The sequence below is a fragment of the Diachasma alloeum genome, unplaced genomic scaffold (assembly GCF_001412515.2).
Source record: "Diachasma alloeum isolate Michigan unplaced genomic scaffold, Dall2.0 Dall_scaffold_00432, whole genome shotgun sequence".
Taxonomy (NCBI): Eukaryota; Metazoa; Arthropoda; class Insecta; order Hymenoptera; family Braconidae; genus Diachasma; species Diachasma alloeum.
This window is the reverse complement of record NW_021680571.1, coordinates 282,415-309,693: the sequence shown is the minus strand read 5'-3', so window position 1 is coordinate 309,693 and position 27,279 is coordinate 282,415. Positions and strand designations below refer to the sequence as shown.

At 38.3% G+C, this 27,279-nt stretch overlaps 1 protein-coding gene across 1 annotated transcript in view; it reads left to right on the top strand.

The window, feature by feature from the left end:
• The window catches only part of LOC107042269 (procollagen-lysine,2-oxoglutarate 5-dioxygenase 1), a 140,995-nt gene that overhangs the window by 57,950 nt on the left and 55,766 nt on the right, over positions 1-27,279 (top strand). Inside the window, exons 2-3 of the mRNA XM_015263268.2 lie at positions 23,962-24,190; positions 24,264-24,604. Of these exons, the coding sequence (XP_015118754.1) occupies positions 23,962-24,190; positions 24,264-24,604 (570 nt within the window). The remainder of the gene's footprint in view (positions 1-23,961; positions 24,191-24,263; positions 24,605-27,279) is intronic.

Sequence of the window (27,279 nt, the reverse complement as noted above, 5' to 3'; positions counted from 1 at the left end):
ATAATTTTTTAAAGACGCAATTATCACAACCATCCGTGTTTCCCATCCGTCAATTGTTTACAAGGCGGTTTAAGAACCGAATTATTTTTTGTCTCAACAGAAAAGTTATTACTTATCAAAATAAAAGTCCTCATTTTTACTCAATTCAGTGATTTTTAGACGCATCTACCACGCTGGATATTTGGCCGTTCTTCATCCCGATTGGGTTGATGGATTATAGAACTATCTGACAATAATTCAAAGAAAAAAAAATTGTTTCCCGCCAATTGAATTCCCAGGAAAATGCAAAAGAAAATTCCTGAATTTTCCAGTAAAGACGGGTATCCGGCTCATGCAGTGCTTTTACAGTTGTCATAAACACAGAAATTGAGCCTAGGCAAAAAAATTTTACCTGCTGAACTAACCTGCGCTGGGAAGGGACCGAACTCGCATTATAGAGTTGTAAACAGTCCCATTTACGTTCACATAGTGAATTAATTTTTTAGTGGCGAATTTTTTTATTATCGATAGATATTGACATGTAGATCAAACATTTCTAATGGTTTTTTGAAAAACAATTTTAAAAAACCTCTGAAAAGGCCTTTTGCGCAAATTGAGGAAATGGTCTACTTTTTACAATTTTTGACAAAAGCTCTCAATGAGTTTTACTTTTTTTGCCTTCTGTATTTTTTCGATTAGAGACGTCCTGAATTAATAATTTCAAATAGTTTATAAATGTTATTAAAAAATGGAAGTATTAGTGGCGTTTCTTTCTGATCGATGCTATCGAGCTTTTAACATTTAGATAAAGTTTTATGCATAGTTTTCATGATTTCGAATGATGCATTCATGAAGAAATGACAATAAAAGACGGAAACCTTCTATGATAACTGTAGTGCGTCAGTAGCGCTTCAGGCGGCAGAGTGGGGTAAGGTAAACCCACGATAATGTCAGGGAGTGGTGGAAGAGGCGATTCCATTTATTTGGCCAAAGAAATTGTTCTGCAGCATTTCATGTATCAAGTTTTTAATAACTTCTTTTTCTTTAGTTTTTTGTATTTTTTTACTCTTTGATTATTTTTTATATATTGAGAATTTTCTGTTCCTCATATATTTTAAATAAATGTCAACTATATTTGCAACAAAAAGGACATTAGACAAATCTAACTTAATCCGAAGGAGTTCTGGGAACATTTATTCAACACAGAAGGTCAATTATATTTATTTCCTACAACTCCATTTTATATCATTATTTTTCGAAGCAATTCAATTAATTTCATGCGTTTTCCTTCAGATTGAAAAGATATAGAAATGAATCAACGTTCTATGCGAATTGCGATAGAAGGGGTTCAACAATTATAATAAATAACTTTAGTCTCCCTTCAGATGCTCAATTGGTATGGAAAATTTTATTCTCAAAAGCACGAGTCGGAGAAAATTATCTTTACAGATTTAGGAAAAACTCTATGTCCCAAATGATGAAAATAATTCTCTTGTGATATTTTTTCAATAGCCTACAATGACTACTAAGATTAATTGATTATAAAGATTATTATTTATCGAAATCTGCAAATGACATAATTAACGGGATGTTGAAAAACAATGGATGGAAAAATTTATAAAAAAGAGAAATAAATTATCAGAGCCTTTATCAATTCTTCCATCACTTTCTAATTGCGATTCGCAAAAAAAGTTCCTTATGCGATTCATCACATAACTCGTCAATCTTAAGAAATGCTTATACAATTAATCGAAATGCTTCCAAAAATATGAACGTAGAATGAAGTTGTGAGAAATAAGTATGATTGATCCTATGTACTAAATGACCTTTACCACCCCTGTTTCAGACTAACGTGAGTTCTAATGCCTTTTGTGCCGCAAGTATATTCGATATTTATCTGACACATTTGTCACATTTTCCTAGCTATATATTTTGTCCATGAAGAATAACAAATTTTCAATATATCGAGAATAATCAAAGAGTAAAAAATGCAAAAAATCAAAGAAGGCGAAGTTTTTAAAAAATTGATACATGAAATGTTGGTGAGCATTTTCTCTGATGAAATGTTGAAGAATAATTTGTCTGATCTAATGAATAAAATCGCCTCTTTCGCCACTCCTCGACACTAACGTGGGTCTGCTACCACTCTGCTGACTGAAGCGCTACTGATGAACCAGTCATCATAGAAGATTCCTGTCTTTTATTATCAGTCTTTTATGACTGAATCATCCAAAAACATGGAAACTCTTCCAAAATTTTATTATAACGATTTTTTATTAGGAAATAGCGAATTTGCGTGTCACGTTTCAGAAATTTTCATTTCCTTCGTTATAATGAAGAAAGTGGTCTATTTCTTCTCTCATTATGGAAAGGTATTGAATAAATAATTATTTTTCACTTTTCTACAAATTATCAAAAGAATTTATTACAAAACAACTTACAGTAGGCTATTGCCTGAAAGCCATCAACCAAGTGTTAACATTTTAAGTTCATAGTACAGGTTTATTAGTCATGTACATAGCTGAATTATTTCTGTCTTATATTGAATTACTCATAAATTAAAATTTCTCATGTGCTATGTATGAAAATGTGTCTAACATTACGTCTCACTAATGCTTCTCATCGGTGCATTATTTAAGTAATTTTCCAGTGAAAATTTCAAACTTTCTTTCGTACACTCGCCAGTTAATTCCCGAACTTTTTTAACTATACGCATCACGTTTTGTTTACTACTTTCATTCTTCGTGAGTAAATTATTGTACTCAGTCACGAGGGCTACGCTCCTTTCAGCTACATCATTCGTGACGAGGAGTGACCTTACAGTTTCTGATGCCTTCATGTAATCCTCCCTCTCCCTCCACATTATTGGATCGGTATCCAGGAATTTATAATCTAGATTCAAAATTTTGAAAAATGCAATTGTGTTTTGGGTCACCAATTGATCAAGACTCAACTCTTGGATGAATTTCCGGTCTTTTATTCCTGATTTTCTCTTCTTTCTTTCATTCTCAAGTGCCAGACGAGATTTTAGAGCCTCGCACATTCTTCTCTTGCACTCTAAACTCAAGCTTTCATCGAAAAAAGCGAGACCAATTAACTCTTCTGATAAATACCAGAGATGGTTTGCGAATTTTTCAAAAGCAGCATTGCAGATTCTTGATAGTGATGAACTCTGATCAGCTGCTAATTTTTTCAACAGCGCCAAATCATTTTTGGGAGCTTCGATTGGATTTGAAGCCGTGAACCAACTCTTTTGGTATAAAAGAACGATGAAAATACAAACACTTCTTAAACCTGTTAGCTCATGAGAGGTCATGCGGAATTGGTCTCTGAAGATGAAGATTTTCAGCGAATAAATAGCCTTAGCCATCCACCTGGCATGATGAATGGGGCCCAGTGCTCGGAATCGATTTCCATTTGGAATATCTCCGCCTAGGAACAGCGTTACGAGCTCCAGAAACTCGCTATAGTCTTTTCTGATGTGATTAATCTGCAAAGTAACAAATGAAGAGGTGGTTAAGTTCGACATTCTGGATTGAGCAAACTGATAATGAATGTTTTTGTAATTCTTGATAACTAACCTTTAACTGTGACTGCGCAAAAGCAAGAGCATCAATGGCTTCATCCTTAACTACAGCTTGTGTACTGACATCTTGTATTCCTGGTGAAAATTTTTCTTTATCAATATTCTTCCAATGCTCTTGAAATCTTTTAAAAATAGGGATATCCGGCCCAGAAGTTGGCCCCATAGAAGTTTCAAAGGCAGATTTTAGCAGCAGTTCGAGGACATGATGCCGACAAGCGAGATGTAAAAGATTTCTGCCTAATAGTTGCTCCAGTACGATACATGTGCCATTTGTATTACCCGTGTTACTGGCTGTAGTATCAAAAACCATGGCAGATATATCATCGAGAACTTCCCATTCATTCAGACATTCAAAAATGGCATTTGCCTGCTGTTCACCAGTTCCTCGTTCAAGTCTTGGGATTCCGAGCAATTGCTCTCCATCCTTGCCGGATATGAAGACGATCGACTTTTTCCAATTTATTTTCGGGTGCCGATAGTTGTTTACTGTCCCAATGAACGGTAGTGAAACTGGAGGATCTGTTCATGACACTATCTTTAATTACGTTACTCAGAGATTTACGCTGTATCCTTCTGATTCGGCGGGACGTTTCTCGGCTTAGATGAACGTCCTCTAGACTGATCCCGACTGTCATGAGGGCCATTACTAATATCCGTGCGGCCATCCGATCACTGACTTTGGCGCGGTCCAATACGGAAGTAAGATCCGGAGTCATAATTTTCTGTTTTTTCGACACGCTAGGCTGCAAATTGTACTCAAAAAGACTATCACTTTCTTCATTATCTTCAATCAGCGTCAATAACTCCTCAGTATCTTCATCTTCGTCAAATAGATAATTACTGTAATTGCTGAGAATTCCGCTTGGCTCCACTGAAAAATAAGCAAAATTTACTGTTAAAAGTCCATATACTACTGCTATTTCCCAGTCCACCAAGAGGTCTAAAAGATGTTACTGTTGGCCTTCGTATTTTCGAGCATGCTGATTATAATTATGACAACTGCTTTTGCAAAAACAGGTTCGGTCTGTTGGTTCAGAAGGATTTTATTGTTTGAGCGACAATTTTGCAAGAACGCTTGACCAAATTTTGTAAACAAGTAAATATTCCTCATATAAAAATACACATTTTTTCTCGTATCACTTTTTGTCCTACGTATGATAGATAAAGAGATATAATAGGTGGCAGCGAAACCGGTAGGGCGTTAACCTTTGCGCGTGATGCGAGCGCGTTCCGAAACGTTTATTCGCGAACTGGTTAACGACAGAGAAAAATGTTATTGACAAAAAAAGTTCAGCATGGAAAGATGTTTCTAATTAGTATTGTGATATTTTCGTTCATTTACAGTACTTAATGAGATACTGACGTTTTTGTGCTGGATGATCTGACAAATTAGTGCTTCGGTTAACATCCAACCGTGATTATTTCAGCAACTAATGCACTCCGGAAAAAATTTTGAGTAACCAAATATATCATCACAATAGTTGATGAGATGATCACGAAGATAATCACAAATGAATATCGGCCGGAACATTGATTTGCGTCATTGACTATTGGAAATGAAGACAAGCAGGGGTTGACGCCTTTGGGTGGAACTCCTTTTGCGTTGTTATTTTTTTTTTTTACATAGCTATTGAAAGTAGGCTTCCGAATGGATTCACAGCAATTGTCTTTTGAAATATTTAACAAGTGAATGTCACCTTAAATGATATGAAATTTTTCATACGTGTTTCCCCTAAACCAAATAATTTCTATAAAAAATAACTCAATAGGATGAGTAACTCAATAGTTGTCGAATTTTTCGCAACAGAAGGAGAGAATGGAGTTTGGAAGAAGAGGGAACTCACTGAGATAATCATTAGGTATAGTGATAAAGAGAGAAGAAAACCAGTGACAAAGTTTCCAGAAAGAAAAACCCGAGAGTAAGAATTTTTTAAATGAAGTAGTCACAAATTTCAACTGAATTATGAAAATTATTCAACAGTTTGACAGATGTAACTGTGGAATTACACCCGCTGAGGTTATCAAAGGGCACAAACATTGTATCTATTCAGGCTTTCTGCTAAGTTAGATTTTCCTCAAAACTTTGATTAAACTTCCTTTAAATCAATTGCGATAATTACAGGTGCCCTCCACTTGTTGAATATCTGGAAAGGCAATTGTTATGGATCCATTCTGAAGCCTACTACCACAGGAATTCGTAGAACTGAAAAAAAAAGAAAAAACTACCAACGCAAAAGGCGCCCCATCCAAAGGCCTGAACCCCTGCTTATTTAATCGGAGCGCAAACAAGAATTCTGAGAGAGAAAAAAAAACTGAAAAATGTCTATACTTCCCATAAAGGGTATATAGATTTCTTAAGAAAGAAGACACTGAAGCGAATATTTAGAAAAAAAATAAAAATAAAATCGGATGTATAGTATTGGAAATATTCAGGAAAATCGATTTGGATACAAAGTTGAATATCTCCCAAACTAATTATCCGGTTCAGCCCATCTTCAATACGAAACATTGTAGTGGTCGGAGGTAACTTTATGCGAAATTTCAATCTGATATGTTCATTTTTTTTTAAATTAAAGCGCGTACAAGAATTTTGAGAGAAATAACGAAAATTGGATACTTTCTATGAAAGGTACATATGTTTTTATTTCTTCAAATAGAAGACATAGAGACGAATATTTTGAAAAAAAAAACGAAATAAAATCGGAGAAGCAGTTTTTGAAATATTCAAGAAAATCGATTTTGATTCAAAGTTAAATATCTCCTAAACTAATCATCCGGTTTCGCCCAGCTTCAATACGAAACATCGCTGTGGTAAGAAGTAACTTCACGCCAAATATCAAATGGATATGTTCATTTAAAAAAAACTAGAGTGCGTACAAGGATTTGAGGTGAAAAACGGAAACATTGAAATATTTCAAAAACTTTGAATGAAGAGGTATATATATTTTAAATGATATAGATAAAGGACATTGAGACAATTTTTTTAGCGCAATTGAACTGAAATTAATTGGATAGTTTTCGTGATATTTGCAAAAAACGATTTAAAAACAAATGTCGATTTCTCCAAAACGGAAAGGCCAATCGGGCTGAACTTCAGCGTAGAGGTAATCCTCATTAATCCCTATAATCTGACAAAATTTCAGCTTTTTTGGAATTAGTTTAGTCCTTGTTTTGTTCAATTTTCTAAAAGTTGACCATCGAGTGGACCCAACTTGACCATCCGCACATACACACATGGTCCTCAAACTTCGTATTTTCGCGTTTCAGACCATTCTACATTATTTCCAAGTAAAATTAAGAAAACTTCTTAAACAAAATAGTCATTACTATGTGGAAAGATGGGGAAGTATAAATGAAAAGCAACTCGTACCTTTTTCCAGTTCCCCAGCCTGTCATTGTTCATATTCTTCTTTATTCGGAGGAGCCCAAGTTCTTGTATTTATTATTCGATCCAAGTAACCCTTTCTACCTTTCTGGCGGTGCAGGTCCAACAATATTTTCGCCGCTTCATTTTTCATCGTATTCACTTGGGTCTGATGCGCAATATCAAATAAGTCATCTAGCATGCACTTAAAATCAATTTCCTTGATTTGTGCTTTAACACATTTCTCCTTTCGCGCGGCACCGTTCTTGCAAACATTTCTATATGTAGTCACTAATTTCTCTAATTTTTCAATCGCACGAATCTCTTTTATCATTGGGATTTCCGCATATTCCCAAAACAAGGCGCACTTGCGAATGACGCATCTTGCAGCTTTCCGAGCAGTCAATCTCGGGATGGCATGTCTCGTGTAATGGAAGAAACACTTTAAAATTTGCTTCTTCGACGGTAATTGATTCCCTTCAATTTCCGGTGTTTCATGACCGATTAATGGGATTTCAGTCTTCACTCGTGTTTCCGGCATTTTTCCACTTGTTCTTCTCTAAATCACTTATAAATATTATTCACTCACTACCGCAAACGCTCGGATCACCTACGTTAATTTTGTGAATATTAAAAACGAAAGTCTGACAATTTCTTCGATGCTACCGCCTCGAAAGTCGTTCTCTGACTGACCATTAGTAGAGACAAGAAAATGTTTGGAAAATATTCCTCAGACAAGACAAAATTGTGGGAGGTGATTGAAGAACGAGAATTAACGATTTCCCATTACAATTCCTTGAAGAATGTTCATTTGTATTGACCATCCGGTCAAATATAATTCAACAGTATATGGCCTACCTAAATGCGTTTCTTCAGAAAAATTTCAGTATATATTGTTTAAAATTTTCCATGAAATTGTAAGTTATCTATTTCCCTTAAGTGATGTCCATTTGAGAGACGCTGTCCCCTACGTTTTCTGTATTTTTTAATAACTGTCTACTTATTCATTTCTTAATAACAGTTATTTTTTCATTAATGTCTGCTTTAAAAAAAAAACAAATAAAAGGAATTATTAAAATGTACAAACTTTGATACACAAAAATCAAAGACCAATATATCCAAAATATCAAAGACCAATTTCTTTTACCCAGTGAATTGAATCGCCTCTTCCACCACTCCCTGACATTAACGTCGATTTGCCTTACCCCCACTCTGACGCCGGAAGCGCTACTGATGCACTACAGTTATCACAGAAGGATTCCATCCTATATCATCATTTTTTCATGAATACATCATCCAAAAATATACAAACTATTCATAAAATTTCATCTAAATATTGAAAGATATCCACCAGTAAGAAAAAAACCTACTAGAACTTTCATTTTTTTTAATAACATTTATAAACTAATTGAAATTACGAGTTCAAGAAGTGATTAACCGAAAAACGCCAAGAGAAAAAAAAAGGTAGAACTCTTTGAGAGCTTAAAAATAAATTTTATAAAAATAATGAAAAAAGCTTACCATTTTTTCACAATTCAGGAAGAAGGCTTTTTCAAAGGCTTTTTTAGTGTTTTTCTTACTTACGCCCCAGCCGAAATGGAACAATTGGTAAAATTAGATCTACGTGTCAATATCTATCGATTAAAAAAGAATTAGCCTCTAGTACGATAACAAGGGGTTTCTCCTTTCCTAAAGCCTTTTCCGAGGACAGTTTGCAACTCTATTGAGAGATATATTACCTGGGTGACACGCCCGAACCCCAGCTGGGAGCCATACTTACTACCTGACACGGGCGCATCATTGAGGATATTTAACTTCTACCCAAGTTTTATTATCTCTACTGCCAGTGGGTCAGATATTTTAGACAAACTTCAAACGCTCGGCGCAACCATCAAAATGCAATTTAAAAATATGAAAAAATTCCCAGGGGTAGTTTATCAACTGAAGAATCAGTTTTTGGATAGAAATCTGAAATATTCAAAAATATCCATAAAATGGGCCACCCTATGCCTCATCTTGCAGTATCCAACCTGCATTCTCAGAAGAGTAGCTTGACCCGGGGTTTGCGAGACATTGTTCGTCATCAGGGTTGTAATACCCACATTTTTATTTCTATCAATCACAATGGCGTTCAATTCATAGCGGATTTCCTCGAATAAGTGGAGGATATGGCAATTCACCAATCTCGTATGCGTAACGGCTGCGCCATTAGGTTTGGTCAAGCGTCCATGTATATGCCGTGAGCTCTTACTCAGTAGCAGACACAAGTCTCGATGTTGAACGGAAATGCGAATTTCATCATTATTATTGAAAGTCGCTGATGCGAAAGGCTGATGCGCATGAATCTCATAGTGAGCAATAGATTCATCAAACACGATGAGTTTTCGGAATTTTCAGGATCTCTTCCATGGCTTGCGATGGTAAATGATGATACAGCAACAGAGGAAACTATGGATTGTGCTTTTCACTCTTTTCTTTTTCTCCTTGTTCTTTGCAGTTTCAATGCCAAGCTCTTGAGGAATTTAAGATTCTGCGATGTTAGCGCTGTGAGAGGTCCTTGATGACTGCTTGGAATTGGTAATGGTGATTCACTTTTATAACGACCTCCAGGCTTGGTATTGAAAGCAATGCCCATATTTGGTATTAATGTGTAATCTGATTGTTATAACCTCTCCTCTGAAATTTACCAATTGACCCTCTTGATCAACAATCTTCACTTGGAGATGATCTAGTGCCTGTACGACGATCGGAAGGTAAATGATGTTCGATGGCACTTCAATGATCTTATATCCTGGTGGAACGGTCGGGAAGAATTCATGCACAGTGTGTACTGGTTTTTCATTGGGGTATGCTCCAGTGGTGATGTTACACTCAATTCTCAGTGAATTGATCTTAAGAATTGTAACTGGTGAATCAGATTCGTGCCTGACATGAGGTGGGAGAATGCCACGTGTAAAGCCCAATAATCGTCCAATAGTATCTTCAGGATTAAAATCTATTGGGTGACTACATTTGATAATACTTTTTAAAGTATTATTGTTGGGGTTAAGGCTGATATATATATTATTTTGAAACAGTTTGTTATATCTGTGGAACGCAACAGGTCTTCATTCAATACTACTCTGTACAATGGCTACCTGCCAAGTGCAGTGTTCGTAAACGCGATACGTTCTGACCACGAGCTGAGCTCAATACACGATCTAGAGTGCGCCCCGAGTCGGTAAAACAGAAGCAGGAGCATTCAAAATCTAACACTCCCTCCCTACTGCTTCGGTTTTATATTACTCTTAATACATTTTAGTAGAACTCTTTATCAAACATCTTTATAGTATTCTTCATAAAACATCTTATCAACTGTTTCTATAACAGTCCCAACATGACAATATTTTTATTTTATAATCATTTATCATCAGTCCACTTCTCCAGAGCTCTCGAGTCTTCATCAGAGTAGATCCAATCTTCCCATAATTGGTTCATCTGTTTATTCAGTGCCTAGATAAACAAAAAACATTTGTGATTTTTTATATATTGGAATTCATTAACTTGTCGATCAAGCTTTTATGGAGTTCAAAAGACAAAGGTTTGGTGAATACGTCAGCCAGTTGATCTTTTGAGCGTATCCATTTAACAACAATCAATCCTTCTTTAACACATTCTTTAATGTGATGGAATTTAATTTCAATTACGTGTCTCAATTTATTTTCTCCACTCGTTTCTGCATTTACAACAGCTGCTTGATTATCAGACCATAATGGCATAGGGAGTGGAGGCTCTATCAAAATCAATCTCAATGAATTATAAATGGATAGCATTTTCTGACTGGCTTCGCTCATAGTTACGTATTCAGCCTGACAAGTTGACAAAGCAACATAAGACTGCTTATGAGTACGCCAGATTATAGCGTCTCCAAACAATTTAATCACGAACCCACAGGTTGTTAGCGAGTTATTACAATCTGCAAAGCTCGCATCCGAATAACTCTGAATATCGTCGGTTTCACCAGAGTAGGTTAAACCCAACGAGGATGTACCTCTCAAGTACCTAAATACTCTTTTCACCATAGTCCGATCTTCATCCGAAATTCACATAGTCCGATCGTTGGATTGACTTGGTGTCTACTCAACACATTAACAGCATAAGAGATGTCTGGTCTTGTTGCTCCTGCCAAATACATAAGACTGCCTACTGCTTCTCGATATGGAATATTTTCTTTTGATTCAGTTGACTGTAATTTCTCAACATCACAATCCATTTCTCTCATTTTTCTTCCTCGATTTGTAACTTGTGCAGTATTCATAGGAGTCCTTTGGGGATGTGACTGATCAAAACCAAATTTTTTCAATATTTTCTCAATATATTTTTCTTGGCTCAATTTAATTGTGTTATTTTCTCTGTCACGTTTAATTGTTATACTTAAAAATTCTTAGGTTCCCCAATGATTGTCATCTCAAATTTTGCATTTCATTTCATTTTAACTTCTTCCATTTTTAGATCATCATTACTAGTTAGTAGACTGTCATCAATATATAGCAACAAAATCAGAAAGCTTTCTTCATCTCTCCATGTAAATAATCAGGGTTCAAGATCCGAGTTTATGAAACCCATACTCAGTGCAACTTCGGTGAACTTAACGTTCCAACGTTTGGGACTTATGCGAAGTCCGTAAAGAGCTCGCTCAAGCTTGCATACTTTATTACATCTCTCTTCTTCACAATAACCAGTCCCTTCTGGAATTTCCATGAGTATTTCTTCATCAATAACACAGTTCAGGAAAGCTGTATTAACATTAAGCTGACATACTTTCAAATCATATTTGTTAATTATAGAAATGACTGCCCTCACTAGAGGTAGTCGTGAGACTGGTGCATAAGTCTCCTAAAGTTCATACACATTTTTATCTTTAAAACCCCTGATAACTAGTCGTGCTTTGTGTCTCACTTTTGCATTAAACTCTGACTTACGTTTGAATACTCATTTCGAGTCAGTGATATTCAACTTTTTACCATTACTCATTTTTATAGGTCTATCAATCAATTTCAACACCTGATTTGTTTCCATTGACTTTAATTCTTCTCCAATAGCAAGCTATTGGATAGCAAGCTATTGATATTGGATAGCAAGCTATTGAATAGCAAGTTCTCAGAGATCTCTATCTTCACTCATCAGTTTATTTTTTACTTCATTTTCATTCTTAGAATCTTTTGACAATGATATTATGTTCTTCGGTCTCCCTCTCTTCTTTTTACTCACTCCCTCCGGTTTGGAGAACTCGTCTACTTCATCTATATCTTCATTGAATTTGAGAAACCAATTTTTCTTATTTACGTCTTCGATCTCACGTGGAAAACATTTTATCTCATTTCTTTTGTATCTATCTCCATACACGACTTTCTCATTGAAACGAATATGTCTACTCTCATAACACTTTCCATCTTCTGATCTTAAAACTATGTAACCCGATGGAGTGTATCCAGCATGAATTGTTCTAATTCCTAGAGGTCGAAACTTTGGACCTACTTTTCTCTTAACTTTGACATAAGCCAAACATCCGAATCTCCTAATCTGATCAGGATTGAAGTGATGCTCTGGAGCGAATTTTGCTAATGGAGTAATCATATCATTTGATTTGGTGATCGGTTATACGTATACATATACTGCTGCTGCGAGAGCTATATCCCACATATTTTCAGGCAACCGAGAGTCATACATGTATGACCTAACTTTCTTCTGTATAGTTTGATTGAATCGCTCAGATACACCATTATGCTCAGGGGTATCTGGGCTAGCTAATTGTAACTCGGCTCCCAATTTTTTCACAACTTCAATCGTATAACCACCCAGTGCCGGCGGAACAGCATTTCTCGGGGTGTGGTCTAGGGGGGTTTCAACCCTCCCCCCTCCTAGGGTTTGAAAGAAATGTAGACCTTTTTTTTTGTTAGATTGCGAATATCGGAGTAAGCTTATTGTTCTTCACAATGAAATCAGTCAAAATACTCTTAATGTCTAATTTTGCAGGTTGGTCATTATGTACATTCAAAGTTGCAAGACTGTTTAGTCTGTCCTGTTCCATGGTGGAGCGCATGTAGTTTTTAAGGTACCTTAGAGTTGAGAAGCTGCGCTCGTTCGTGCAGGTAGAGTTTGGGATTGTCAGGAGAAGCTGAATGAAGCAATAGAATTCTGGGACGAGGCCTTTCATCCATTTATTCTCTCTCAGGAATAAACTCACGTCCTTAAGGGAATGAATGGGATGATTGTGTCGAGCAGTTGTTTTTAGAAATTCATTTCTACTATCAACTAGCAGCTTTTGGTCGAAATCTTCTCCGTAGAAATCAATTATCCTGTCAACAGCAGCTTCTTTGTCAGTCGCAAAAGCCTCACACTCATTCAGGAATCTCCTCGTTTCAGAATCAAACCGAGTTTTCAGCGAATTAACAACACGGTCAAAAATTTCCAAGTATATTTTCTTGTAATAATGTTTAGGGTTGTTAAACGCGTGAGCCTCTGAAGATGTTTCATATCACTTAGGACGGTTTCGTGGTCGAGGGAGCGTAGGCTTCTCGAGCTCAAGACTGTCTGCTTCCGATGTTACTGTCTCCCAAATCACCTCTTACTTTGAATCCCGTGCACTCTCTAGGCTACATATAACTTCTTCGACTTTTCGCTGTCCATCCATCGCACATAAATCAGGCTTTTGGAGCTCTGTATTCAAGATTTCTATCCTCTCGAAAATCTGAATGATAGTAAATAACAGGAAATAGAACTCAAATGACTCTATCTCTCTAAGAACTCCCCGTGCCTTGGAGGACACTGTCCAAATCTGATTCTTGTCACATTGAATCCAAGTAGCTTAACGCTGCTGTGTAGTTTGATCTCGTGTGTAGTGTTTTCAATGACGACACTCGTAAAACCTATCTGAAATGGGGAATTATGCGTGAAATTCATATAAAATTTGAATTCCAATAGAAAAAAAAATGCAAACCTTGTTGGGCAGAAAACTTTCAGGGCCTGAGTCTTCTCACCTTCCTATGTAGAGAGGCGTTGTATAACCTGAAATTCAGCAATTCGCTTAGGAGAATCTCGTATGCAGTTAATCAAATCTTTCACTGTCCCAATGAAATTATTGGCTGCAGTGACTTCCTGTAATCCATCTTGAACACTCAGGCTGACTTGATGAGGGTGACCATGTATCCATAAAGCTCGATTCTGAATGCCACGAATGTGACTCTGCAAACCCGAGATTCTCCCAGCGGCATTGGCAGCTCCATCATACCACTGGCCTCTCAGTTTCTCAGATTGACGGTAGCAACATGGGCAATCCGTGGATTCAGTGTTGCAGTGCTTCAACGCTGTGCACGAGCGCATCCAGTTCACGGTGGAGAGGGAGGTCGACAACTCGTTGAGCTTCCTTGATATGAGAGTACATCGATTGAGTGATGGTAGGTTGAAGCTGGACTGGTATCAGAAACCTACCAGTTCAGGCAGAGTTATCAACTTTCAGTCTAACCACCTGATTGCTCACAAGATCGGTGTGGTATTCAGGATGCTGCATCGTGCAGTAGGATTGAGCCATGAAGACTACCACGAGGAAAACATCTCTCGAGTGATGAACAGCTTGAAGAGCAATGGGTACTCGGAGAAGTTTGTTAGGAGGTGTGTGAGGGACTTCAAGAGCCGGGTGGGGGTCCCAAGACCGAGAGATGAAACCCAGGTGCGAAATTGTTTCAAGTTTCCCCTAGTTCAAGGCCTATCCCAGAGGTTGGAGCGTTGCTTCAAGAACACGGATTCGAAGTTGGTGTTCTACAACCTGTGGGAGATGTTTACTCGAGGCTGAAGGATGAGATACCGCTGGAAAACAGGTCTGAGGTAGTTTATTTGATCCGTTGTGAGTGCTCCAAGTGCTACATTGGACAAACTAGATAGAAACTAGGTGAGCGGATTCGCCTGCATAGGTATGACTGCACTCCAGCTAGATTCCTGAAGAACGAGAAGACGGCGCTGGCAGTTCACCATTTTGATGAAGGTCATGCATTCAGATTTGGAGCCACATCCATCCTGGATACAGAGGTACATTGGGAGAAGCGGAATATCTCTAAAATGGTTCACATTTCACTGCATGACATTGTAAACAGGCGTGAAGACACCCAGAATTTGAGCCGGATATATCGGGCCTTGCTGGCTAGATGGAAGAATCGAAGTCGGTATAAGAGGAATTGCAAGGAAGGAGGAGCAAACCCGAGAGTGTTATAAGAGGATGGCAAGGGACGATTAAATCTGGGGTTCCGGGAAGTGGCATCACCTCACTCGCCGAGGTCGAATGTCTGGATTTCGTACTCGCTGTACTCATTGCACTAACAAGTGTTTACCTGGGGACACTGCGGTTGCTTGCATTCTTTGATTTTGTCGTGATGGATTTGTTATTCGATATTAATGTGATTAATTTTTATCCGGACTACATACTATGATTTGTCAAGGTATTTTCGTTCGAGTCAATTAGTGCAATTTCCGTAGAGTTTTTTTCTTTTAGTTTCTGTGATTTTTAGAGAAAAATAGTTTTGCTCTAGGCTAGGTCTGCGGTTTGGGACTGTCACATTTATTTATTTGTATGTTTTGTTGGTTTCCAGAGCTTGAGGAAGCTTAAGGAATAAGCGAAACGTTGCGAATTGACAATGCAATAGTATTGTATATTCTTTTCATCCAAAATCCCATGATCCACACCTTATTAGTAAGGAACGGAACTTTTTTCCCGAACTTTTTCCCGATAAAAATAAGACTTATAAGAGAAAGAATGAATAAGAATTATATCATACCGCCGACAGAAAGAATGTTCAAGCCAACAGACTTGTCAGTGGCACCTCGCAGATCTGAGGTTATATTGGCTGTTGGCCATTCAACAGCAACTGGAACATGTGGAAGTTTCAACGCCTCTGATTCTCCATCTCTCTTTTTTTGAGTCTTCACAATGAATCGATCCAGAGTATTCATTGTGCACCAAGTATCACTATATGCGAAAATCCGATAACTGGGCTATTCAACGCAAACCCACACTCAGTCAGCAGGAGACCCGCTCGGCAGGTACAATTCTCCCTCTCTTTCTATCTCGCTTCCTTCTACATCTGATGCCAGATGGGTTCGATGGTGGGGAGGGATCATCGTAGGAGCCCATACTTCGGGAATTTACATGTGAACGACAGTTGTTGCATGGAAATACCCTCCGAAATTCAGAATTCCTTCGTCTTATCATTCAAACTCTAATTCAAATGCTTGTTACGCGCGGTCGCCATTGTTAGAATCATCGTTTGGACTCGTATTCTACCGGAAGAGAGCATTTTTTAAGATATAAGAGAGTATTTCTGGATTAATTTTTTTTCATGACATTCAAATTTTCCATTTTCCAAAATTCAGCATGTGGAACCCTGAATTGGGTGGGTATGGAATGCTCCACACCCACCACACCCCTTCCGTCGGCCCTGTAACCACCAGTGAATTCTGTCCCTTGATCGGATCTCAAGAAACAAATCTTTGCATCACACCTCAACAAATTTCTACCGCGCCTCACAAAGTCTTCAAGACAATGACCTGCTTCTTTCTTTGTTTTCATTGGATAAGCCATAGCGAATCGTGAGTAGTCGTCAACAAAAACTGATATATATCTATGTATAGCATTTAGGATGAGAGCTAGGTAAGATGGGTCTCATGATATCAGAATGAATTATCTGCAAGGACTTTGTAGCCCTTCTTCTTGTTGTAGGAAATGGTAGTCTATTAAATTTTAAAATGTGACATATTTCACAATCTAGAATCGATTTATCAAAAACTGCTTCTTTCAATTCCTTACACTCTGGATATCTCAATTGCAATGCTTTCAAATATGATAATGACGCATGCCCCCATCTCACGTGCAACAGCATAGCTTTGTTCTTTTCAAGAAATCTTTCATCTACTTCTGGGAATGGAGAAACCACAACTTCCGATTCCAATTCAAGCACTTTTCAGTATCATGAATTTTTCGATCACAAACAGAAAATTCAAACTTCGATTGTTCTGGAATGAATTTAGTCTTATCTTTCTCTTCAATTAAATTTGTTAGTTCTTCAGGAAGTTTATCATTGTTATCATTGTTTTTATTTATTTTATCTTCATCACCAATATTTTTATCAACTATTATTTTGTCTTCTTCAATCGTTTTTATTAGGTGTACAAATTAATAAGGTCCTCTTTTTCATGAAAATCAGCGTTTATTATAAAAAAACCCATAGACATTTAACGGTCGAAATATTCCCCATTATTTTCGATGACTTTACTCCACCTCACTGCCAACTGAAGAATTCCTTCGCGAAAGAAACTTGGCGGTTTTGACTCAATAAATTCATCGATGCTTTTTCGGACCTCGTCGATTGTTTTCAATTGCTCATCAGCTAGGTGGTGTTGAAGAGACCGAAATAGGTGGTAGTCGGATGGGGCGAGATCAGGCGAGTAAGCCGCGTGAGGGAGAACCTCCCATCCTAATTCACAGATAATATCCTTAGTCGCTTTGGGGATATGTGGTCGAGCGTTGTCATGTTGGAGAATCACTTGTCTACTTCCACTGCCAGTATATGGCCTCTTTTGCTCCAATCCATCATTCAAATGAATCAGCTATTGTTGATAAACCTTCGCAGTAATAGTTTGGCCAGGTTTAAGTAGCTCATAATATATCACACCCTTCATATCCCACCAGATACTCAGCATCACTTTTCTCGCATAGACATTGGGTTTCGGAGTCGACGTCGATCGTTCGCCGGGATTCACCCACGAGTTTTTGCGTTTAGGATTGTCGTATAACACCCACTTTTCATCGCCCGTAATGATTTTGTATAAGAAATCTTTTCTTTTAAATCGAGTGAACAGAGATAGCGCTGTCTCCAGTCGTCGCTTCTTATTTTCGGGGCCCAGATCATGAGGAACCCATCTACCCTCCTTTTGAATTTTGCTAAGTTGATGTAGGCGATGAGAAATGCATTGTTGAGTCACTCCGAATTATAGTGCAAGCTCTGTTTGGCTTTGAGCAGAATTTTCAGCCAAGAGTTGTTCGAGTTCTTTACCGCCGAATTTTTGCGGCTGACCCGGCCGTTCTCGATCCGAAAGATCGAAATCTTCGTCTCTAAACCTCTGGTACCACTTTTTACACGTTTTGTGTGTTACAGCGTTTTTTCTAAGAGCACTACAAATGATTTGAGTAGCCTCGGCAGCATTTTTCTTTAATTGAAATGCAAAAAGAATGCAGTACCTCAAATGTTGCTTATCGACAGACATCGTGTTTACTACTATTTTTTAAGGTTATGTAAGAAGTATTTACTGCTTCGGTAACTGAATACGACCAACATACAAAATATTGAACTATTAAGTTTTTGAACGCAATTATAAACCGCGAAATATAGGGGCACCTTATTAATTTGTACACCTAATACTTTCTCTTGATTATTACTTTCTTGTACGTTAGCTGTTACACTCCTAGTCAACTATTTTCTACCTTCTGTTTCTCCGTCTGCTAGATTTGCTATAACTCTTCTGTTTAGCCATTTCACTGAACTATCATCTTTAGAATTGATTTTATTAATTTCAAGATCTATTATCCAATATGGTCGTTGGTATACCCCAGAGATAAATGATTCATTTGACTTCGGGTCAAATATGTCAATCTGTTCATTATCCAAGTAAATTCTGAGACCCATTTCTGCAAATTTCCGTAAAGACAATAAATTAGCTTTAAGAGCTTCAGCTAATATCACTGTATCAATTGCTAGAATTTTACCATTTGATACGATAACTTCAATTTTTCCCACTCCCTCTGTTTTCAAGTCCGCTGACTCTTCTTTATTAGCACATTTTATTATTCTTCTCTCTGTCTCATCAAACGATTTGAAAACTATTCTCGAATTTGTAAGGTGCTCTGTTGCACCTGAGTCGGCAAGGAATTCGGTTATATATTTTTCCCCATTTGTTAGATTTGAACTTGTATACATTGTCTCAACTTCGCGCAATTTACTTTCCACCAATTTTGGTTCCTCATAGAAAACTTCCATTTTATCTGTGTTTAACTTACCATTTTTGGGGTCTGAAGGGTTTGAAGACTTCTTTGTGGTCCTCAAATTCTTTGTGCTGGAGATTTGTTTAGTGCCACTCGAGTGTGTTTTATTGTTGAACGGAGGTCTGTTACCACCTGTACTTCCCCTAAACTCGAATCTCCCTCTTTTAGTTTGAATTCTTCCCCTGTTTTCATTCCCCCTACTTCTTTTCAAGCCTCGTCCTCGTCTGAACCCGCTTGCACCTCGAGAGTAGTTGCTGCCTTTATTGAATCTTAAATTTCGTTTGTCAGAATGCTGAGTATTGAAACGCTTAGGACAATTCGTACTTATGTGACTCCGCAGTTCATTACAAAAATAGCAGAGAATCCCTTTTCCCTTATTTGGACAGTTTCTGCCAATGAGACCATAGGATTTACACATATAGCACAAAATAGATTCTATTCTGTCAGCCAGCTTTGCTACCCTCATTTCTTTTTTCTCAGCAGATCTCTTATTACGAGTAGCTTCATCTTTTTCCATAAATTCTTTCAACTTTGTAAGTGTGAGAATCCCATCGCTCGTCAGAAATTCAGCAGTTTGAAATGTTGCTACTGAAACTTCTATTGCATTACAAAAAGCATCTCTGATTTCTTTCTCTGTCATCTGTTCCCCATTTGGCGCATTCTCATATTACCTTGCCATATCATCAAACCTTAACCCAAAGTCAGAGGCAGTTTCTTTACTGCGAATGTACGTCATATTATTCAATAATTTTCTAACCATGGCTGAAGGGCGATTTACTTCGCCTCTTTTAATCAATTTCAATTTTTCCAAAATTTCAACAGGATCTTTAGTGTCAATGATTTTAGAGTGATAGGAGCTGTCAATATGATTTATCAAAATATCACGTACTTTATACTTCTGTTGTTCGAATACTTTTTCATTTACGTTTAATTCTACAGTTTTATCAATGATGTGGAGAAGTTTATGAAATCGCAACTGAGAAGAAAAATAGTCGAAGAAATGCTCATATCTTGTTTTAGCAGAAAGCTTGTAATCTCTTTAACGTTTCCCCCTTTGTTACCTAATTCAAGTCGGAAAGCTTCAGTTAATGTCTGGACTTGGTTACTCAATCTAGAATTTGGATAGTTTTTCACCATTTTTTCAAAACATTCCGTCACAATCCCTTCTACTTCTTCCTTTCTGCTGGTTTTTCCTCCAGTACTTGCACTTTGTGGTACGTGACCATCTTTTCCCTTCTCCCCATTCTCAACTGGCATCCCCTTATCATTTGTGTCAAGCGTCTCAATCTCATTACTCTTAACTTGTTCTTGAACCCCAAAACGTTCTGATTTATCTAAGATGCTTTTAAGCTCCTCTGTATCTTTTTTCCTATCATCTTCATCTTCTTTTGCCTTTTTCAAGTAATTACAAATCTGGACTGTTGTTTTACTGGTGGCCTCTACAACTTTATCTACAGTGTTAATCAATTCTCCCATCTTCTTTTCTTGTTTTCCCATTCTCAATTTCAAATCTTTATTTTCGGCAACAACTTTCTCCAGTGCATCTGAATAAATTCGCCCTGAAGAGTTGCCACCGTTTTATGAAAGCCGTTTTTGCCGTGACGATCACCGGCGCGATGAGTCCCAATGGGTCGTAAATTTGCGCAATCTCGGACAGGATCACGCGCTTGGTGATGGTGTCCCAGTTGAAGCTCCTTGCCTTGTAGTGAAAGGTGCCTGAGGCTGCCAGCAGAGCCCCAGCACTTTCACCGTTGATTTCTCAAATTTGGTGTTTGGAGCTGATCCCGTTGTTGCACCATTTCTGCAGGGGCATACCGCCCGCCATGCAGAGGTTGATTAGCTGCTTGAGGATCTCCAGTTGATACTCCATTTCATGTGGTCCAAGACCTCATTTCCTCGATGAATTTCTTGTAGCGTGAATGGGTGTCCGGATCGGATGACAGTCGTCGTGTAGGCTTTTGTTACCGTATCTTGGCCGATGATGCTGTATCTCCCAAGGCGGCGGGCGATGATTTAAATGGGAGATACACTATGTATCGTCCCGTCGAATCTCGTCGATGAGTTTCGATAACGTGTTGTTCACACTCCGCTTCAGCCTTCGTCAAGACTGACGATGATGTGTCCGGTCATTCCTCCTGAGTCCAAAATTTCTTCAGGAGTTCCAAGAGTTGTTGAGTTGCCGTCTGTTTCGTTACTTTCAATGATGATTTCGGAGCACAGCCGGTGCAGCTGACTGGCCTCGAGATGATCCAACCGAAGATGGTTTTCTTAAGTGATTAATTTGTTTTCCGTGAACCTGGTGATTCTCTCGACGATGATTCTCCCGTAGGTATCAGCTCCGATGATGATGTCGATGGCCCCAGGTTTTAAAAATTGAGGATCTGTCCGCTGAAGTTCTCTTAACTTATGAGGAATCGTTGATTCGCAAGTAAATGGCGGTAAATTCGCCGTCAACTTTCTCAAGATGTGAGCGTTTATATTGATTTGAGCAGCGGGGTCGTGTCTCGGTTTTAAGGCGAGACTCACTACACCACGCGTACTCTCCGATGAGGTTTCTCCGATGCCGACGATGAAAAGTGATGATGATCTTCGCTCCAGATGAAGTTGATTAACCAAGCCCTCAGAGACTAGTGTTATCTCTGAGCCCTGGTCGATGAGCATCCGTGCTGGCCTTGAATTTCCATGACGATTGAGGGCGAAGACCCTCGCCGTCGACAAGATTACCAATTGAGTTGCATTCTGATGAGGTCGTTGAACTTCCAAAACGTTGATGGTATCCACCGGAATCACCTGGTACAGTTCTGATTGCAGATTGACTTGGTCTTCCTCTGATTGACAATGATCTCCAACGTACATGGGCTTTAAATGAGGTTGACGTTCCACCTGGTACTTTTCTGATTGTCCACGATCTCCAATCCAATTGTGCGAGGTCGTTGAGCTCTTCCTCTCGATGAGTGTCCGTGCGGGTGATTTAATTTGTGATGCTGCGTCTTGGCGCGATGATGGACCGGATGACTTGTTGACAGGTTCCTGGTTAATGAATGTTCCTTGATGATGGTCCGGTTGGCACCTTTCAGGTTGGTGTTCTCTGGGATCTGAGAGAGTCATAAATTCTCTCAGTCGACGTTGAACCCGATGAAGATTTCCCTGATGATGATGCTGAGGGGAGAAACACAGAGGATGAGGTCCTATCAATTGCCAAGATTTGGTTGTAAAATAATAAAATGATACTTGACCTCTTCTTTGGTGTTCCGGGAATCCCTTCTCTTGCTTGGGCGCTACGGAGATGCTGGCCATGTCTGCCATTTCCTCCCCGAAGCTCTTGATGAATGTCTCGGGCCACTCTGTCTCGATTCCGTCTGCTCAAGACGATGTTGTTTTCGCTGTGCTCCTTGCCATCATGAATTTCCTTCCTTACCGACCGTAGATGTATCTGCCGATAACTTACCGACTGCAGTGTCGAGCCCGCCGATGAGTTACCGATTGCCTCGTTGAGGTGAAGGTGCAGCGCTCACTCTACGGCTGCGGATGGATCGGGTTGGACAAATCCGATGAATGCCGATGTGCGACGACCATTGACGAAGTGTCAACTGATGGGACTCCGGCTTTGACGTCACGACGATCCTCGTGTTGAATTGCTAACTATGACCGATATAAACAAACCACTCCTTTTAATTTGCTTTAATCCTCGTCGAATGTCCGACCTCGGATGATTTCCCTTACTGTAGATGTGTGAACCCCGAAAAGCCTCGTGTCACCACGGTGTCGGTTTTCCAATTGCGTTGATTGTCCGATTGTTCCTTTCCCGATGATTTTGCACTGTACTTCCACTCACTTTTCACTTCCACATACGGCTTGAAGGACCAATGTTAAAAATCATGGGATTTTGATGATAGGGAGGTCGGGAAGGAAAGTGAAGTGGGATGATTTGCCGGAGAATGAATTAAGATGAGTTTCGTTGATTGTCACTGTATTTAAAACGATAAATGGCACTGAAAATTACACCGGATGAGGTTCAAATAAATAGTTGAGGTACCGGAGTGGACTGTACAAACACGGAATATTTAGATAATTGACCGGATAATTTAGGATGACTTTCGATAATTGACCGTTGAGATGCCCGATGATTGCGCCGATGTGCGCACGGATAATTTTCTATGATTCGTTCCTGATGAGATTCAATGATGTACTGACCACTGTGGAACACACTCACGACTACGTGCGTGCTCGTCGATGATCGGGACTTTCCGTAAGGAACGGGGAAATGAGTTGGCCCAAAAAGCAGGCCAGATTTTGAAAACTGGTGTTTTTTAATTTTTCTCTTTATAGCACTGATACTATGACGCATTTCAAAGCCCACGGTTACTCCTACCCCACCACTCTACCGCATCGGAGTTGTGCTAGTCTGATCGGCGGAGTGGTTGGATCGGAGTGACTATAGGTAGGGGCTGCCCAAGTGGCGTGTATACTACTACCCTGAAACTCTTCCGTGTTGAAATATTTGGGAGGGGAAAGAACGCTGGATGGGTCGAGAGATCCTCCCAAACAGTCATGAAGTCAACTCACTAGGATAATTCGATCGCAAGACCATAATACACGGCTTGAAAACACTCGTGAGGGTGTGATGGGACGACTCCTGGTGGCCCTCGCTCACTGCAGTGTATCACGCTGATGTCTAGCTAGGCATTCATTGTCCAGCCGCAAAAGTCTTTCGGGTAGACGATATTGACGAATTTGGATTTTTCCGGTGAAAATATGACTTTCCGTCCTTGGTGCATAATATACTATTTCACATTTAAAGACGTTTCAATTTATGATAGTACCGTAATGTGTAAAATGAAAAGGAGAGAATAGTAAAAGTAACATTTCAAAGAAAAGAGAATCCATTCGACAACAAAAATTAATAATTTATTAGCAACCTTAGCTGTATTCATTTATAAAAGATGCAATTCTTTTCATTTTCAGACGTTCTCGTATTTACAGTGGCATCAAACCACACCGACGGCTTCAAGAGGTATCTCAGATCAGCAAGAGTTCAAGGATTTGAGGAGAATATCAAAGTATTGGGTTTTGGCCAGCCTTGGAAAGGGGGTAATATGAAATCCATCGGCGGTGCATATAAAATCAATCTTCTAAAAAAAGCCTTAAAAGAATTCAAGAATGATACGGAAAGAATAATTTTAGTTACCGATGGGTTAGTGAATTACATAGGCATGAAATTCAAGAAGTAGGTGGGAGCCGTCAAACTAATGAAATTAAAATTTTAGTTACGATGTCATCTTTTTGATGCCTTTGGAAGATATCGTCAGTCGATTCAAGTTGTTCGACGCTCGAATTTTGTTCTCAGCAGAAGGCTTTTGTTGGCCCGATAAATCATTAGCATCTCAGTACCCTGCAATTGGCCGAGGTGAACCTTATTTAAACTCTGGTGGCTTCATTGGTTATGCTTCAAATGTCTATGCGATGTTGACAACTTCCAAAGTTAAAAACAGTGATGATGATCAATTGTTTTATACGAAAATTTACCTGGATCCAGCGTTTAGGAAAAACCATAAAATAAAGGTGGACCATGAAGCGGAGATCTTCCAGAACCTCAACGGAGCTGTTGGTAATTCGTAATATATTTCTTGTTTTGGTAGGCGGAAAAAAAAGACCAGGTAAAAATAGCCCACACATCTAAAACGTGCTAAAACCCACTCAACTTGAAAATTTCCTTTGGTCTATTTTTTCCGGGATTCGAATTTAGTTTTATTTTGTTTGATTTCATTGATATTATGAATGTAAGGAAACACGCTATTTGATCCGCGTATAAATTTTCCGCTACAACATTCCCAAAAAAACCAATGAGAATTTTTCTAGCAACAATTATATTGTTGACATCTGATCTGCCGACCATTTATCCTTGGTACATTGTATCCGTCGATAAATTATCGGATATTTTATTTTTTCCCCGGTTCGGATAAAAATCATTACTCTTAGTAGTTGATCATGAAAATATTATACAGAAGGTATTTTCAGGAGAACAATTATACATATGGGGTATTCCATATCAACTGCACCAGCCCGTGACCTCGACCCCTCAGTTTTTTTGCTTCCGAATGGAAGTATTGCAATCCTTCAATTTTCACATTTTCTAATTTTGATTGTAAATGATGTGGAATGGTCTGAAACGTAAAAACATGAAGTATGTTATCACGTCCGCCGCCACCTCCCTGGTGGTCAATTTTTAGAAAATCGAGTAATTGTGTAGCTAAGGTAATTCCCAAAAATCTGAAATTTGTTCGATTACAAGTTTTAATGAGGGCTAGCTCTGTATAAAATTTCAGCCCCATCGATCTAATAGTTTTTGAGAAAAAGCGATTCATTTTTAAATCGTTTTTCGCAAATATCTTCAAAACTAGTAGACAGATTTCGATTTGTTTTTTCAAAATATTCGTTTCTATACCTTCTATCAACACATTTACTCATTCAGCGAAAGTTTTCGAAATATTGACGTTTTTCCGTTTTTTCATAAAAAACGTTTTAAACACAACGTTTTAAACCGGGGATGTTATTTAATATATTGAAATAAATATAGAATTACAATTATCTTGGGCTGGGTTTATTTACATTGGGGAATTAACTTAACCTAATATTAGGACTTGAAATGAGGGATTAGGATAATCAAATCAATGGAACAATGATTCTAATTATAATCACACTATTATCCAATATATTCTGAATTCGGTAATTAGGTCACATAGCACCTTGATTTTCTCAGGGATACTGATAGATAAATATCAAGTTTTTATATATGATCTTGAAGTATTTCGACGTATAATGTGTTGGAAAATGGCCGCTATAAAAGAATTCGGCTTCCTCGAGTAATTACACTTTGTAACGTGTATGCTTAAGTAGATGTACGGGACCTCCCATTCTACGCTTTCTGTTTTAAGAGCAGTTTTTTAAATTCCAGCTATGAAGTGTTCATATAAATTCAACGTGTAGTGAAGCACTTATTTCTAAAGTATCAAGCTTCACCAGCACTTATCATTACCCGGGGCTCGCGACAGGAACGCAGCTGGTATGAACCCCACAAAGGTCACAATTTGACTCAGTCTTCCCCTTCAAGTTATTTACCTAATTGAGTCCGACTCAAGTTTCTTGTTCATTTCAATTTCTTTTTTCGTTTATGGATGAAATAATTCAGTTTCCTCGAAGAATTCTTAAAAGGTCATATATTTCCTAATTACCCTGAATTCTTTCCTGTACAATATAGTTACAACCTTTCAATTGCCTTGTACACTTGATCTAGGGGATGGGTAAGGCCAAGCTACTTTTGTAGGCGACAAAAGGATGACTCTAGATAATATGGAAAAGGGAAGAAGGTAATCGTGTCTAGGGGGGAAAATAATTAGTCAACTAAATACAATTTTCTCTGCAATGATCTATTACTTAATAGGGGCAAAAGTGTGTAAGTTCACCATTGGGAGGAAAGATTTAAGGAAACTAGCACCGGCATAGGGGGGGGGGAGGTAACTTCTACTCACGGCAACTACCAAATAATATTGATTATTTTTCCAACCCAAATATCGGGCAATATAATTGGCCCATTCGACATCACGTGGTACAAGCTACAGGGTTTTCAACTGATAATTTTTATGGAGTGGAAGCTAGCCGAAAATTCGTTTGCCGAAAATAGGATAGCAGTGGTTCTCACGCTCGACCGAGTTTCCACCCTTGGAAGATGATTTAGCAGATTATTAAAGGCCGACAAAACTTGACAAAACTAATATCTATTAGCGTATTGAGTGCAAGACAATTAACAATTAACCATTTGTTTATTGTAGTTAATAATAATATGTGGATTTTGGGATTTTGGGGTTCTAGAGGTGACAAAACTCTGAAATTGCGAGGGTACCTTCAGAGGACCCCCACAGACTTTTGTCACCCCACAAATGTCAAAAAAAATATCAATTGACATTTTCCATTGATTTTTTTAAAAGTTAATTTTCTGCTAACCTGATTACTTGCATTCTAATTCCTTTTTTAAAAAATCAATGGAAAATGTCAATTGACCATTTTTTTTAAATTTGTGGGGTGACAAAAGTCAGTGGGGTCCTCTGAAGGTGCTCCAAGTTTGAGACTTTTGTCGCAATTAGAATGCAAGTAATCAGGCTAGCAGAAGATTCAGTTTTTTTTAATCAATGGAAAATGTCAATTGACATTTTTTTTAATTTGTGGGGTGACAAAAGTCAGTGAGGGTCCTCTGAAGGTGCCCTCCAAGTTTGAGACTTTTGTCGC